Genomic DNA, 15,467 nt, shown 5'->3' on the forward strand with positions numbered 1-15,467 from the left:
GTGAGGTAGGTCTCACTGGAAGAAAATAAGGACACATGTTAGGATTAGGGAAACTTAAACTGGGGAGGGAAACCTTAAATTAAAGATACACTTCATTTTCCTTTTTAAATTCTTTTACTATTCCTGTTCATTTTGGCTTTCATAAAACTGGTAAATTAATAAAGACAAACAGTTGCTTTACTATATGCTTTGACCTGGTAAATTTTTAATATTTTTTAAAACATAAGGAAAAAATATAGTTTCATTTTTTGAGAAGAAAGCTTGAAATTTCCAACATCTAACATACTTTCAAAAAGGAGCCAGTATTTATACACATTTCATAATCAAATTCATTTGATAATCAAGTTAATTTGATAATATTTAAAATATATATATAAAAATAGAATAATTATGGAAAAACTCTTGTGGTACTTTACATATTTATTCATAATTTAGAGTGCAAAAAGTAACAAGTCAAACAATTGACTGAGATTAATACAGCTAGCATGATGACAGAAGACCCTGGTGTGAGGTTTTCAATGATGAAGGGTACATTCAGCATCACCAAATGTTCTACCCCATCTGCAATGACATATTCTGAGATGCTACAAAGGGTCTGCGTATCTTCAATGTACACATTTCCTGAATGAGAAGATTCCTACAGCCGGCTCTCATTTTCTGCAATTTCAAAAGCAGCATTATTCTTCTCAACTACCCCATTTGCACTGCTTGTTTCTTCTAAAACTACCACTAAACTTGACAGAGTTGTGTTTGGATCAAGCAGTTTCACAAGAGGTATGTCCACCTTTCTCTCCTGAAAGACACGGTTCTGAATTGTCATAGCTAACATAGAGTCTATGCCCAAAGATGAAAGTGGTGTATTCATGGTTAGTTCATCTGGGTTCAGTCTGGTGAGGTCACTCACCAGGGAGGTGATATAGTCTTCAGATTTGAGAAAGGCAGTATCTGGCACTTGAGTTTCCTCAGGGCTTTCAAGCTTGTTCCTGAAATCTTCTGACATAAGTGATATGAAGCGACTTTTGAGTGAAATTATCCGAGAGAAAACATGATGATACAGAGCTTGAAAGTTCAATTTGACAACAGCTTGCTGTGGGTTATTCATAAGTAAGCTCTTCCTGAGATACTCATGAATTTCATGCACTTGCAGAATGTCTATGCCCTTGGATCCCAGAATGCTCTGGATATAGTTTTGATTGAGCAGAATGCCAAGGTTCAGAGCACCCCAGTTAATAGATTGGCCTGAAAGCCCACAGTTCCTCCTGTAGAGGCAGAAGACATCCAGGAAAGAGTTTGCAGCTGCATAGTTTGTCTGGGTGGCATTGCCCAGAAAGGAAGTAATGGAGGAGTAGCACACAAAGTAGTCAAGCTCCTGGCCTCTAGTAGCCCAATGAAGATTTAGGGTCCCTGCTACTTTGGGGCTCAGCACTTTCTGAAAGTCAGCCAAGGTCAGAACTTCAAGATGCCCATCGTGTAAAGCAACAGCACTTTGAAACACACCTTTGATCGGACTCCCCGCAAAGGTGTTTGCAATGGACTTGAAGGCTTTCTCAACATCACTGGTCGAAGTCACATCGCACTGCACAAACACTACTTTGCTCCTTTTGTACTGCTGATGCAAAGCCTTCAGCTCTTCTTGCTTCTCGTTGCTCGGAGTTCTCCGGGACAAAATTGCAATACACCCTCCTCCGTTCTCAGCTATGAATTTCACCGTTTCAAAGCCAAGCCCAGTGAGCCCTCCCACTACTACATAAACAGCATTCTGCTTAAACAGCTGCTTCTGGGGTTCATACAACGGTATATCTGAAAGCATGCTGAGGTCCTTCTGCCTTCTCAGTACAGCAAGGGGGACAGAAGTGCAGGTGAAATAGGACATTGCAGAGTTCAGCCTTTCAAAGTTCTCACTCTGCTGAAAAACAGAACCTGAGAGATGTCTAAACTTTTTCATATCCATGGAACAGATCCAGGCATATACAGTCTTTTGCAATTCCTTTAGAGGTGCTTTCTGGAAAACACTGGAAAGGGCAAGGATATGAAAGCTGATGTTTTCATGATCAATTTCACTGACATTCTGGATACATTCGGACTGTCGATTGCCACACACCATCACCACATCTTTAAGAAAGTACATGTGGGCCAGATCCTCCCGAGACAGTCTGCTGACTGGAGGAAGGACAACAAGGGCATTGCATAGGTTTATATACTGGAACTTATCAGGAGTGGGCCTTGCAAGGACTGTTCTCCAACCCATCTCTTCTGCCGCTGCAGAAATAACAAGGCACAAAACCGATGATGGGTCTGCAGTAATAATACCCAATGTTCTGCCATGTTTCCCTTTGGGTAATCTCTGAGTGAGGATTTCCCATGCAATGATGAAGTATGACACACAAGGGACATTCTGGAAGAATGGGAATTTCTTTGCACTGAAACAAACTGTTCCCGGAATCCGAACCCTGGATGACGCAGCAGTGGGATAACATGAAACCACATGATCTCCCACTTTCACTTTTTTCACTTCACTTCCTGTTGCTGTTACTGTGCCACTGAAATCAAGAGCTAAAAGTCTGTGTTTCTCTCCTGCTTGCGAGTTCCAATACAGTGTATTACCAAAGTTGCAACTAGAAACGCTAATGGGAAAATAATCTTCTGAGTGGACACAGATTTTATCCACTTGAATTTCAACACTCTGTTTGTCAAGCTGAGCAGCAGCGTTGGTGGATAATTCACCAGTCAAGTCTTTCGCTGTGTATGGATCAGAAGTGTACAAAGTGAATGTGTGTGACTTCTGGAGAGCTCTTACAGGTTGGATGTAATCTGCATCTACAAAAGGTGTGCGTCTGATTTCAGACACATAAATTCTTCCTTGGCTGATGCAAACTTCTGGATAATCCCCATCTTTGTATTTGACAAGAACATCTGCTAGAACTGAGATGTCCAGGGAGCTGGAAGAGCCGAGGTCAATCAACTGAAATGTGATTTCTGGAGCTTCAACCATGCAAGTTCTGGTCATGCCATACAATGCAAACCCACAGTTAACATGGTCTACGTATCTTTCTGTTGTCCTGTAGGTGATCACTCGGACTGAAGAGCGGGACTTTTTCTCTCTTAATGCCACCACTACTTGGCGATAGGCCTCACAACACTTTGCCAACTGGTCTACAACTTTCCTTGGGAAATCTTCATTTAACTTTTGAATGCCCCACAGGAAGAGAATTTCATCATAATCCTCAACCTCAGCTCTCATTTTATTCTGTGTGTGGCCTTCCCAGAGGGCTTCCCAGTCTTCATACATAACATATTTCGAAGAAGGATGCAGATACGTTTTGAGCTGCTCAGCTATCCCAAATTTATCTGCAAACACTAGGAATCTGGGCTTAACACCCAGATGTACAATTGTCTGTGAAGGAGAGACTTCTTTCCACTTGTTTTCAAACAGGAACTCATTGTCTCTGGAAGATGCTTCCTTCATGAAAGTGATTGCAACCCGCTTGAGTTCAGCCAAAACAGAGCCATGTTTGTCCACAAAACATCCACAGACCTCTAGGCAGTTCCCAGTGGACTTGCTTGTTCTCATATAGATCATCATTTCTTCCTCCAGCGGCCGGAGCACCACAAGGCTGCCTATTCCTGAGGGAAAGCCTGCTCTGGACTGAAATGTCCTTGAGGTCAAGACAGCAGTCATCTGCAGAAAACAGTCAAGCAGCACTGGGTGGATACAGTAGCTGTGCATCTCTCTGATGGTCTCCTTGTTCACCTTTATGCTTGTTATAGCTTCCTTTAGTTCCTGGCAATAATGCACATCACTGAGCTGCCTGAATATGGAGCCGTACTGAAAGCCAACCTGAGACAGCGCTTCATAAACCTCCTCTCTGCTAATCACTGACCTGCATCTTTGATAGATGTCTTGGAAGGAGATAGTGCTCTCTTCCACCACAATTTCAGGCCCCTTTGCCACTTGGCCAGCAGCATAAACTGCATTGGAGGGAGAGAGAATCTCAAAGGCTGTCACGGCTTTCTGGGGACTCAGCTTGATACTCAACACTTGGGAACTCTGAGAGAGAACGCACGGTGCAGAAAAACCAATACTCAGCTGGCAAGTACTCAGAGGCACTTTGGGTCTTGAGCTGCTCATCACAGAGGCCAGGCCGAGCTCTGCATAAAAAGCACCAGGGACTAAGGCCACCCCATTGTTCTTGTGCTCGTATAAGTACGGTGTTGTGTCCTGAGACAGCAGGCAGCCAAACTCCATGTCATCACTGTTTATACTGTAAATCAAAGGATGACTGGAACTGACACCTCTTTGTTTTGCTTGTTGATGGATATCCAGACAAGCCATGAGTTTTTGGCGATCAAACTGATAGCGTGGAATGGCCACTGGAACACTTTGATATGCATTATAAATGTGCTGCCAGTTGGGATTATATCCCAGTTCAAACAGATTTCCCACCAGTGTGAGGAGCGTCTGATGTTCTGCATCAGTTTGCAAAGAGGAGAACACCTTTGTGCCTTTTCCTAGGGTTTCCCTTATGCTTCGCTGCAATGCTCGGTGAGGACTTATTTCCACAAACACCAGGTTTTCCCTGTCTCTAGCTGCAGTTTGGATGGCTTGCCTGAAAGCCACAGGCTCACGAGTATGCCGGGCCCAGAATTTACCCTGAGCAAAGTCATTTTCAGATGCAGCCACCCCAGTCAGCGTTGAAATCACTTCAATTTCCCCCTTCTGCTTTCCCAAAGGCTCTATCTTCTCTTCCAGCTCCCCAAGGATCAAATCCATGCTGGGGCTGTGGTATGCAGCTGGGACATTTAACACATGAAGAAAGATGTTTCTCTGTCTGAAAGCTTGAGCTAACTCTCTCTGGACAGCTTCCACAGAGTCTACATTCCCAGACAAGGTGCAGGAAACTGGGCTATTGAAGGCAGCAATGCACACCTTTCCCGAGTAGGGATGCAGACATTCAGCAATCTCTTGAACAGGGATGTTCCCAACCACCAGCATTCTGCCACTGGCAGTCTTTGCCTGCAGCCTGCTCCGGTGATAAATCACTTTGACTGCATCTGCCAGGGAAAGGTACCCAGCAATATGCGCAGCAGCAACTTCCCCCACCGAGTGGCCAACAGCAGCAACAGGCTTAATACCCCAGTACTTCAGGAGGGAGGCTACGGCAACCTGCAGGGTAAAAATCAAGGGCTGGGACAGCTCTGGGTTCAAAAAATCCTTTGGGCTCTGATCCCTTGCTGGCAGGAGGCTGATTGCAGTGTGTTGCTGAAAAAGGTCTTCTATTTCCTTACACTTGTCTCTGAACACTGGCTCTGAGCTCAGCAGAGTCTCGCTGAACTCCTTCAGTGTTACGCCATTGCCACAGAACACAAACACCAGCTGTGGTTCCCCCTTGGACAGGGCCGGTTCAGTGCTCACTGCAGATTTAAGCTCTTGCTGCAAGTGTTGAAGGGAATTTGTGACAAACGCTTTGCGATACCTGTAGTTGGCATGGCTTCTTCTACAGGCAGAGGTATAGGCCAGGCTTGGGAGAGTTATGGAGTTTCTTATGCTCAGCTGCTCAGCTGTATCACCCATGGTCATCTGAAGGGACTTACTTGATGCTGCTGACAGCAGAACTAATTCAAGGGGCCTCTTAAAGGCAGGAAGAGGCTCTGGCTGCTTAACCTGCCTGACTACAACGTGACCATTTGTTCCTCCAAATCCAAAGCAGTTGATGCCAGCTACTCTTCCATACTCACTTGATTCTTCCCAGGGCTCTACAGCAGTAGCAACATCAAGGTTTAATTTCTCCGTATCAATGCTGCTCATCTCCTTTGAGTAATGCAAGGATGGAACAATCTTTCCATGATGCATCATCAGTAGCACTTTGATTAATGCAGCTGCTCCAGCAGCTGATTCAGTGTGTCCAATATTTCCTTTCACTGAACCAATTTTCAGAATGGAAACTCGGGAAGACCTGTTTTTACCAATGACATTACCTAGGCTTTCAGCCTCAATAGGATCTCCAGCAGCTGTTCCTGTACCATGTGCTTCAATGTACTGCACAACCGAGGGATCAACACGACTTTCATAAATGCTGCGCAGTAACTTCTCTTGCTCTGTTAGAGATGGTCTTGTGATTGGAGTTGTGGACCTACCATTCTGATTTACTGCACTGATGTTTATCACACCCCAGATTTTGCTGTAGTCTTCCTTTGCCTGTTTTATAAAAGATAAAATTCTCTTTAGTAATACTAGTAGTCCATTGGTTAAATATGTCACCAGGAAAGTTCTAAGCCTGGTACCACCCACTGACTACTATCCGTTACTGATCTTCCATTGGAGGGAGAGAGGAAATGGCAATACACAGTCTTAAGGCAAACAAAAAAGTTTTCAGGGCTTTGGGATGTTTGCTAAGGGAATTAGAGGCACAAGTTATTTTCTCCTCCATACTCCAGTTGAAAGTAGCAATATTGAAAGAAACAGACAGGCTGAGTCTATTTATACCTGACTCTGCAGCTAGTGTCACTACCAAAATTTTGGGATTTTTGACAATGGTATGGCCTAGGCAGGCATGCTGGCACCAGAGGGGATTCATCTTTCTCAGTGAGGAAGGAAAGTCTTTGCCCAGGAACCAAGAAGACTCATTGGCAGAGCTTTAAACAAGATTTGATAGGGGACCGGAGCAATATCAGGCTTGTCCCTGGCAAACTGAGGGATAGTATGATAAAGTTAAGAGGGACAGGGTACATGTGAGGGTCCTCTGCAGGTGACTGTGAGATGTACCAGCAACATTGGAGTACACCTGCAGTTTTACAGAGGTGAGCCTGGGACTCCTGAGATAACAGAAGACAACAGGGAAACATCACAGAAAGACCTTAGTAGCAAAAGAAGGCTTTGCGATTACGGAGATGTGGTGGGATGGCTCACATGACCGGAATGTTTTCAGGAAGGGCTACACACTGTTCAAGTGAGGGAGACCAGGAAAGTCTATGTGAGGCAACACCTGGAATGTATTGAGCTCTGTCTTGGTGAGGATTATGAGCAAGTCAGGAGCTTATGGTTAGGGTATGGGCACACTGGTAAGGGTGACATTGTGAGGGGGGTGTGCCGCAGGCCCCTGATCAAGAGGAGGAAGTGGATGAGGTGTTCTACAGGCAACTAGAAGCAGTCTCAAAGTCACAGGTCTTGGTTGTTGTGGGGGACTTTAACTACTCTGACATCTGCTGGAGAAGCAACACAGCAAAGCATAAACAGTCCAGGAGGTTCCTGGAAAGCATTGATGACAACTTCCTGTCACAGGTAGCCAAGGATCCCACAAGGAATGGTGTATTTTGACCTAATAAGAGAAGGCCTTGTTGATGATTTGAAGTTTGGGGGCAGCTTTGACTGCAAGTGACCATGAGACTGTAGAGTTCAGTAGTGAACAGTATCAGGACAGTGAGCAAGATTACAATCATGGCCTTCAGGAGAGCTAAATTTAGCCTCATTAGGGATCTTCTTGGAAGAATCTCATGGGAGAAGACCCTGCAAGGAAGATGGGTCCCAAAGAGTTGGTCAGTATTCGAGGTTTACTTCCCCCAGGAGGAGTGGCCAATACCCCAGAGTGCTGTGCAGCCCTTCAGAAGGTCCTTGACAGCTTGGGCAGAGAAGAACATTCTCAAACAAGGGCAGATGCAGCGTCCTGCACCTGGGGAGGAATAACCCCACGCACCAGTACAGGCTGGGGGCTGACCTGCTAAAAAGCAGCTCTATGGAAAAATAACTGGGGGTCCTGGTGAACAAGCTGTCCAGGAGCCAGCAGTGGTCCTGGTGGCCAGAAAGGCCAATGGAATCCTCGGGTGCATTAGAAAATCACTGCCAGCAGGTCAAGGGAGGTGATCCTGCTCCTCTACTGAGCCCTGGTGAGGCCACATCTGGAGCACTGTGTCCAGTTCTGGACTCCTCAGTACAAGAGAGACACAGAGCTCCTGGAGCAGCTCCAGCAGAGGGTGACAAAGATGATTAAGGGACTGGAGCATCTCTCTTATGAGGAAAGGCTGAGGGAACTGGGCCTGTTCAGCCTTGAGAAGAGATGACTGAGGGGACCTCATCACTGTCTATAAATGTCAGAAGCAAGGGTGTCAAGAGGATAGAGCCGGGCTCTTGTCAGCAGTGCCAAGCAATAGGATGGGAGGCAACAGGCAGAAACTGATGCATAGGAAGTTTGACCTAAACATGAGGAAGAACTTCTTTACTGTGCAGGTGATCACACACTGGAACAGGTTCCTCAGAGAGGTTGTGGAGTCTCCCTCAGGGGAGAGATGTAAGAACCATCTGGACATAACCCTGTGCTCTAGGATGACCCTACTTGAGCAGGGAGGTTGAACCAGACAATCCACTGTGGTCCCTTCCAATCTGACCCATTCTGTGATACTGTGACAGTCCCATACTTTCTCTGTAGAGGGCAGAACAAAACACCGTGACAAAGCAAGAACAGACAGAGTACACTGCTAACTTTTAAACATGTGATCCCTTTCCCATGTAGGGAAAGAACATAAATGCTTAATGTTTCAGGAATGCTTCATTGATCTTAAGCTTGACTTGGAAAATCTTCTCTGGAAAAGTAATCATTAGACCTGAAGATACGAGACACAGGCAAACAACCAGTCTTATTTTAGCCTGCTTCACAAGCAATCATACCTTTTTCAGTGGTTTGAGGAAAACAACACCACAGCCTTCTCCCCTTCCATAGCCATCAGCCTTGCTGGAGAAGGGTTTGCTTATTCCCTCCGGAGAGATCATTTTCGCTTTACTGAGAGATACAAAGGTCCGAGGATCTATTATGCAGTTCACTCCAGCACAGATTGCTGCCTCACAGTCTCCTGGAGTAAAACAGAAACATGCTCATGTTGAGATGGCCCAGGTGATAGACAGAAACAATCACAATCCTGAATTCAGTGTCCAGCATCTCTTCACTCCCATTACCTGATTTAATGGCTCGCAAGGCGTAGTGCAGAGCAAAAAGAAAAGATGAACAGGCAGTGTCAATAGTCAGGGATGGTCCAGTCAGATTAAATGTGAATGAGACCCTGTTAGCAGCAATACTCATTGATGTTCCTGTGCCATCATAATGATTTATTACACTCACTGCTCTGCTTGTTACGATTTCATAGTCTCGATTCATAAGTCCTGTGAAATATAAGATACATGTCAAGTTAACCCAAGCCAACAACAGGGATGTACAGCTCTAAACCTCATGGAATGTTTTGGTTTGTAGTTTTAATAGTAAAACTGTGTGCCATCAATGCTCCTATGGGGAACCTTTCCTGCAACACAGGTCAAAGGCAAAACTCCCACCAATATCCCCTGGACACAACTGACACAAACATACCTAACACTTGAAATTCCTACCTGACCAGTAAATGACAGGCCTTTCCTGATGGCTTAGCTCACTGTAGGATGCAGCTGAGCTCCCTGTAGCCTGCTTAAGTCCCTGTGTCTCAGTTTGACAGTGGTTGTTTTGGTTTAGCTAGGGGAATATACATCAGCAAGTTACACAGAGGGTAGCTGGGACATAAATGTACAAGACATTAGCTTCAGTTCCTCACATGTACCAAGTTCAAGGTCACAGCACAACCTACATTTGGTGCTTTTTTATTTTTCTCACTCTGTGAACCAGTAAGATAGAAATAGAAAAGAACAGAGCCTGTGAAAGCAGCTGTGTCCTCTTCCTGTGAACACACAGGCTTGAGGTACCATGGATCCCCAAATCCATGGGCATGTGTGGAAATTGCAGTATCTCCTGGATATTGAAACCAGGACACTGGCGACTTTTCTTTTTTCTTTTTCTTTTTTCTTTTCTTTTCTTTTCTTTTTCCTTTTCTTTCTTTTCTTTTCTTTTTTCTTTTCTTTTTTCTTTTCTTTCTTTTCTTTTTTCTTTTCTTTTCTTTTCTTTCTTTTCTTTTCTTTTTTCTTTTCTTTTCTTTCCTTTTCTTTTTTTCGTTTCTTTTCTTCTCTCCTCTCCTCTCCTCTCCTCTCCTCTCCTCTCCTCTCCTCTCCTCTCCTCTCCTCTCCTCTCCTCTCCTCTCCTCTCCTCTCCTCTCCTCTCCTCTCCTCTCCTCTCCTCTCCTCTCCTCTCCTCTCCTCTCCTCTCCTCTCCTCTCCTCTCCTCTCCTCTCCTCTCCTCTCCTCTCCTCCTTTCCTTTCCTTTTTCCTTTCCTTTTTCCTTTCTTTTCCTTTCCTCCTTTCCTTTTTCCTTTCCTTTTTCCTTTCCTTTTTCCTTTCCTTTCCTTTCCTTTCCTTTCCTTTCCTTTCCTTTCCTTTCCTTTCCTTTCCTTTCCTTTCCTTTCCTTTCCTTTCCTTTCCTTTCCTTTCCTTTCCTTTCCTTTCCTTTCCTTTCCTTTCCTTTCCTTTCCTTTCCTTTCCTTTCCTCCCTTCCTCTCTGCCTCTCTCTTTCTCTTTGCCTCTATTTCTTTCTCTCTTTCTCCCTCTCTCTCTCTCTCTTTCTATTTTTTTTTCTCTTTCTCTCTCTCTCGCTCCCTCTCTTTAATTCATCTCTTCCTTTCTCTCTTCCCTTTCACCCAACTCCTTTATCCAAAACTATTGCCACAGGCTTATATAGTAGGGCAGGGACTATCACACCAATTTCCATGCCAAGTGTGTAATTTACTAAGAAAATTGAATGATTTTTTTTTGCAGACTCCAACATTTACAAAACTTGGGGGTTCTTTTCCCCTTATGGGTGGGACATCCCAGCCTGTCTTGGGAGTATCATTCTCAGGAAGGCTTGGGGGTGCAGCTTAACTGGTTCCTGCTTCAACTTCAGTGCTTAAACACAGGAAGAGGAGCACCTAAGAGAGATACAGCAATTCTATCATGAACTTCCAGAGGAGCCTAATAATTCCTACCAAAAATAACCAGCAGTGCCACAGCACAGTAGCCTTACATCTCCAGTGCTACATAGATGTGCAAAGTTTATGAAGGAGTGCTCCAATCTTTGGGACGTTCAAACACACTTTCTTTGACATGAAATTTTCATCTTACCAACAAAAACACCTGTTTTGCTGCCACTGACAGCTTCTACAGGGACTCCTGCATCCTCCAGGGCTTTGTATGTGCATTCTATCAGTAACTTCTGCTGAGGATCCATGCGTTCAGCTTCCATGTTATTAATCCCAAACAGGTGGTTGTCAAATGAATTAAATCTAAAATGCACAGAAAATGGTACATCATGTATCAGATACATTTACTTCTAGACTCACACTACATATCTTTTGTAATTTCATTAAAAGTAAAGCAAAAAATGGGTTTTAAGCCACAATTCCCATTTATGAAATGCAGAAGGAAATGTGCTTAGGCCAAGGATATTTGATGTCCCACCACAAAATATGTATTTCTAGCAATGATTCTGCATTTCACAGGTAAGAGCCATCACCTAGACATTTTTATTTGCATGGTCATTCTCATCAGATTATGAAATGGGCAGAATGAGACTCCCTCTTTTGCCAACAAGGTGAAAAAATATTGTCTTATACATTACTTTAAGCCAATACAGACTGATGCTTTACAATTTACAACCAGTAAGTAGAGGATCAGCTCAGCTGTTTCCAAAAGATACCTATACTTCTCCAACAATAAATTCAAAATACTTTGTGTATATGTCTGTGGTTATCTTTAAAAACATCTTCAGAGTAGGCCCAAGCTTACAAATTACCAAGTCCAACCTTAATCTTATATCCCAAGATCAGATTTGTATGGCCTTCTATCATCTCTTGGTTTCAGTGCAGAATTCAGTATCTGCACTCAAGTAATTATGGGTCCTATCATTCAACCCTGCCAAGTATTAATCTCAGGAGCCAATAAGATTTCTTTTCTGCATGTGAAGTTCTCGTTTGAATAAAGGTCTACAGCCTGAGGATTTAAGGTGAATGTGGAATTCAAATAAAGGACATTTGTGTTGATCTTATTGTAATTTCCTATTCTTCTCATAAGTCACAGCCCTCAAACATTTGCACCCACATCTCTGGGATAATTTGACATGAGATAGGAAGACACAAGTGAGAGGATGCATCCTGCAGTTCCCTCCTTCAGACTCTCTCTTCACATTATCTTTACCTGATACTCATACATATATAGCCCCTCAGTATTATGGAGGAATGACTCAGAATAAAGACAAAGTTTCTTTCTTTAAAGCATGACAGTATGAGCCCTGAGAAAAGCAAGTTTGTTATGCAATTATGAATAGTTCAGGTTTACAAGCAAGCATAACACACAAATTAAGCAGGAGATCCCCTTCTTTACCAGCTATCCAAACCAGGCTTCACTATTGTCTCTGAATTACCACACCTGCACACGAATTAGCGTTACTTGTCCCCACAACGACAGGATTAGGTCCCAAGGTCCAGCAAAGCAGGTTGATCTGCAGGAGGAAACTGAAGGAGACCCACCTGGCCCTTCTTACAGCTTCACCACCTTCCTCTGCAGTCCATACTACTAGAGACAGTACTAATTATCTGACAGGCTCTCACTCTCCTCAGATCCAGCCTACACCCCCTCATACATAGTGCATGTCTGCTTCTGTAAACCCCAAATGCAGACACCACTGACACACAGCAGGCAGGTGACATCTCAACACATGCTGAGTGTGTACAGACACGTTGGATTGTGCAATCAAAGGCCATGTGTGCTCCCAGACATGCACATAACATGCTTGACACAGCCTGCAACCAAATTTCCTCACCGATGTCTCAGACCAGAAATTCCTGTAGTTGGATAAACCACCTGCTCCTCATGTCAGATAAAAGCAAGTCAGTTCCTAGGTCCAATTTATAGATTCTCCCTGTGCTTTGCATTCCCTCAAAGGATTAGTAAGTTAGTCTAAGTACAACAAAACTTGGTGGTGCAGCAGAGTAACAGACTCACTCATCAAGAAGAGCAGCTCGCGTTGTACATATTTTTCCTGGCTTGTTATCATCTGGATCATACCACTCTTTGGCATTAAATCTCTCAGGAGGGATTTCCACTGTGCAGTTTCTGCCTTCCTCCAGCACCTTCCAGAAATTGTCAATTCCATCTCCTGTTGTACAAAGTTTTTCAAGTAGATTAAAATATGTTCTCCCCTGCCCCACGCAGACTCAGAAATGCACAATCAGCCACAAAAACTCCCACAGATAAATCGAGTCTGCTCACACAGAATTGTCAGACAAACAACTGGTCATTCTTTGGTGAGATGAAACTGAAAAGCTTGACTCGCCCCTTCACTGCTTGTCTAAAAGCAAAGGAACCCCACAAAATCCATAGCCACCTTCTCTCCCCATTTCCCTTCCATCTACTGCATCCACAGTATATACTGTCAAAAAGCAGGAAGTTTTCTTTCAGCAAAATCCAGCCTATTTATAGTACAGGCACAGCTGGTGATATTGTCCTGCCCTTGATCTGTCCTGTCCCTATTGGATGCAGATTCCTGCAACAATGTACAGTCCCCCTGCCAGTGCACGTGAAGAAAGTTCAAATCATCCCAGACCCATCCAGTTCATTTGTAGGAGTTGCACAGGCAGCTCAATCCCCTGCCCACAGCCAGCACTGTGAGTCAGTTGGTTGGTCTGTCTGTCTGTCTGTCTGTCAGCAGACAAATTAGAACTAACTGGTTTACACCACAGCACAACCTTTAAAAAGATCCTACAAGTAAAAAAGCAACAAATTCTACTAAGGGAGAAACAGGTTTTATTCTGTTTCAACACTCATAAATTACTTCACTTTTCAACGTTCACTCACAGCCTGCTTTGCTTTTACCCCACACTTACCTCCAGGAAAGTTGCATCCTATTCCAACAATAGCAACTTCATCTGCAGTCTCAATCTCCATCTCGTGGGCTGCACAATACAGATGTAGTATCAGCCAAATCAAACAATGATGCATTTACCATTGCATAAATACCAGGTTAAAACATGAACTTCCCACAAACACATATACCACATACACTTGTTCAAAGCTTGTTTCATCTGGAATGACCTGTTGCTTGCGATGACAATGACACTCCCCATCAGTGACCAGAGCTGTGCTGTATTTTTCTTTCCGTCCCTACCTTTGGAGGGAAATCCCCATTTCATTCTCCAAACTCCTTCCTTCAAAGACTCCTTATTGTTTAACCTCTGCTACTCCTGCCAGTTGATCTGCTCTTGTGCCTTTCCCTAGATTAGTTCTGTGTGTCTTCTTGTGTACATAAGTGAACACAAGGCCCATTGACCAAGGCACTCTTTCAGCTCTATAGTCTCTCTCCTATTCACAAAGCAGATCTCCCAGTCTGCAAATTGACAGTTTAAACCAGACCATGTAAACCAACGACAAGCTGCTGAAGGAACAAAAGGTGCATCTTCCACACTCCAGAAAAGTGCCTGGAAAAAAACACCTCGTTCCCTGGATCCCAAGACTGCCTAGCTTTTGTCTAAAGCAGCTTCAGGTGAAGAGCTTGACCCCCACAGACCATGCTGAGAGCCACATGATCTCACTGTTCCTCACAATGCACAGTCTCCAGGTAGCCCCACTACAGCCATACAAGTAACTCCCTGTCAGCTCATTTGCAGCTCCACAGGGAAAGATTTTTCCTGGGAAAAGACTCACAATAATCATTGAATAATAATTTTTTCAAACAATTAGATGGCAAAGAAAAGAATTCTGTGGAATCAAATTTAATACCCCAGTGTAGAATTGACAGATGAGGGGGTTTCCCTTAATTCTGGGAAAGAAAGTTGTCAGACAAAAATCAGTTCAATTGAACTACTTAGAACTCACGAGGATGCCCACCTCAGAGGGTGTAAGTCCTCCTGGAGTTGATTTAACCCACAGAGGAGAAGATTCCTGTTGAAAGGTTTGGGAGGGGATTCTTGGCAGTAGGGATAGATTCTCATAGCAGTGAGACCACAGTAGGTCCCAAAGAGCCCTTCTCAGTCACTGACTGACAGCAGTGAAGCATAGATGAGGCCTTTTGACAGCCCCACACATCATTCAGAGTTACCATTTCTTGGAGATTTGCTTTGAAAGGTGAAATTAAGAATAACTGCTCAGGTTCACACTTTGAAAAATTTACTTCCTGGTTCCATTAACTAAGACTGAAAAAGCTAAAAAGCCACCTAGCAAAAATAAGGAGACCAAAATCTGGATTTCCAGGAGTAAATTCTATTGTACTGATAATATAAATTCTGAAATGCTATAACAATTGTTTCCTTTTAGTTCCTTCAAAATTGTCTATGATTTCTATGTTTCTTCCATTCCATATTTTTATGTCATTGCCAAGCTAAAGCTGCAAATCCCAACAAAAATACTTTTAGCACCAAGGTACTTTTAAGCATTGTTCCTAAGTTAGCACTTAAATAGCAAATAATAATAATATAAAGACTTTCTGGTCATAACATAAAACATGTCTTTGGCATCTCTAGAGTCATTCAGTGAGCTATGTAACTCTTACCTTATAATATCCCAGTAGGATGGAGTAATAGGCTGAGTCTGTGGA

The 15,467-nt window shown here is 43.7% G+C and overlaps 1 protein-coding gene across 1 annotated transcript; it reads right to left on the minus strand.

Moving 5' to 3' along the window:
* Nucleotides 1-637: 637 nt before the first annotated feature.
* On the minus strand, nt 638-13,876 carry LOC139674070 (phthioceranic/hydroxyphthioceranic acid synthase-like). The gene is made up of 6 exons (XM_071560194.1): nt 13,762-13,876; nt 12,881-13,034; nt 11,003-11,163; nt 8,945-9,148; nt 8,660-8,841; nt 638-6,196 (listed from the first exon to the last, which is right to left on the minus strand). Exons 1-6 carry the CDS (start codon nt 13,874-13,876, stop codon nt 638-640), a joined length of 6,375 nt encoding a protein of 2,124 aa, XP_071416295.1.
* Nucleotides 13,877-15,467: the final 1,591 nt, after the last annotated feature.

The sequence above is a fragment of the Pithys albifrons genome, chromosome 7, assembly GCF_047495875.1.
Source record: "Pithys albifrons albifrons isolate INPA30051 chromosome 7, PitAlb_v1, whole genome shotgun sequence".
NCBI lineage: Eukaryota > Metazoa > Chordata > Aves > Passeriformes > Thamnophilidae > Pithys > Pithys albifrons.

Bases quoted from the DNA above. Each gene is read 5' to 3' on its own strand.
- LOC139674070 (XM_071560194.1), bottom strand. From the start codon at position 13,876: ATGCATCATTGTTTGATTTGGCTGATACTACATCTGTATTGTGCAGCC. The intron at 13,035-13,761 runs GTAAGTGTGGGG...TTTGTACAACAG, and splicing joins AGGATGCAACTTTCCTGGAG to GAGATGGAATTGACAATTTC. The intron at 11,164-12,880 runs GTGAGTCTGTTA...TGTGCATTTTAG, and splicing joins CGAGCTGCTCTTCTTGATGA to ATTTAATTCATTTGACAACC.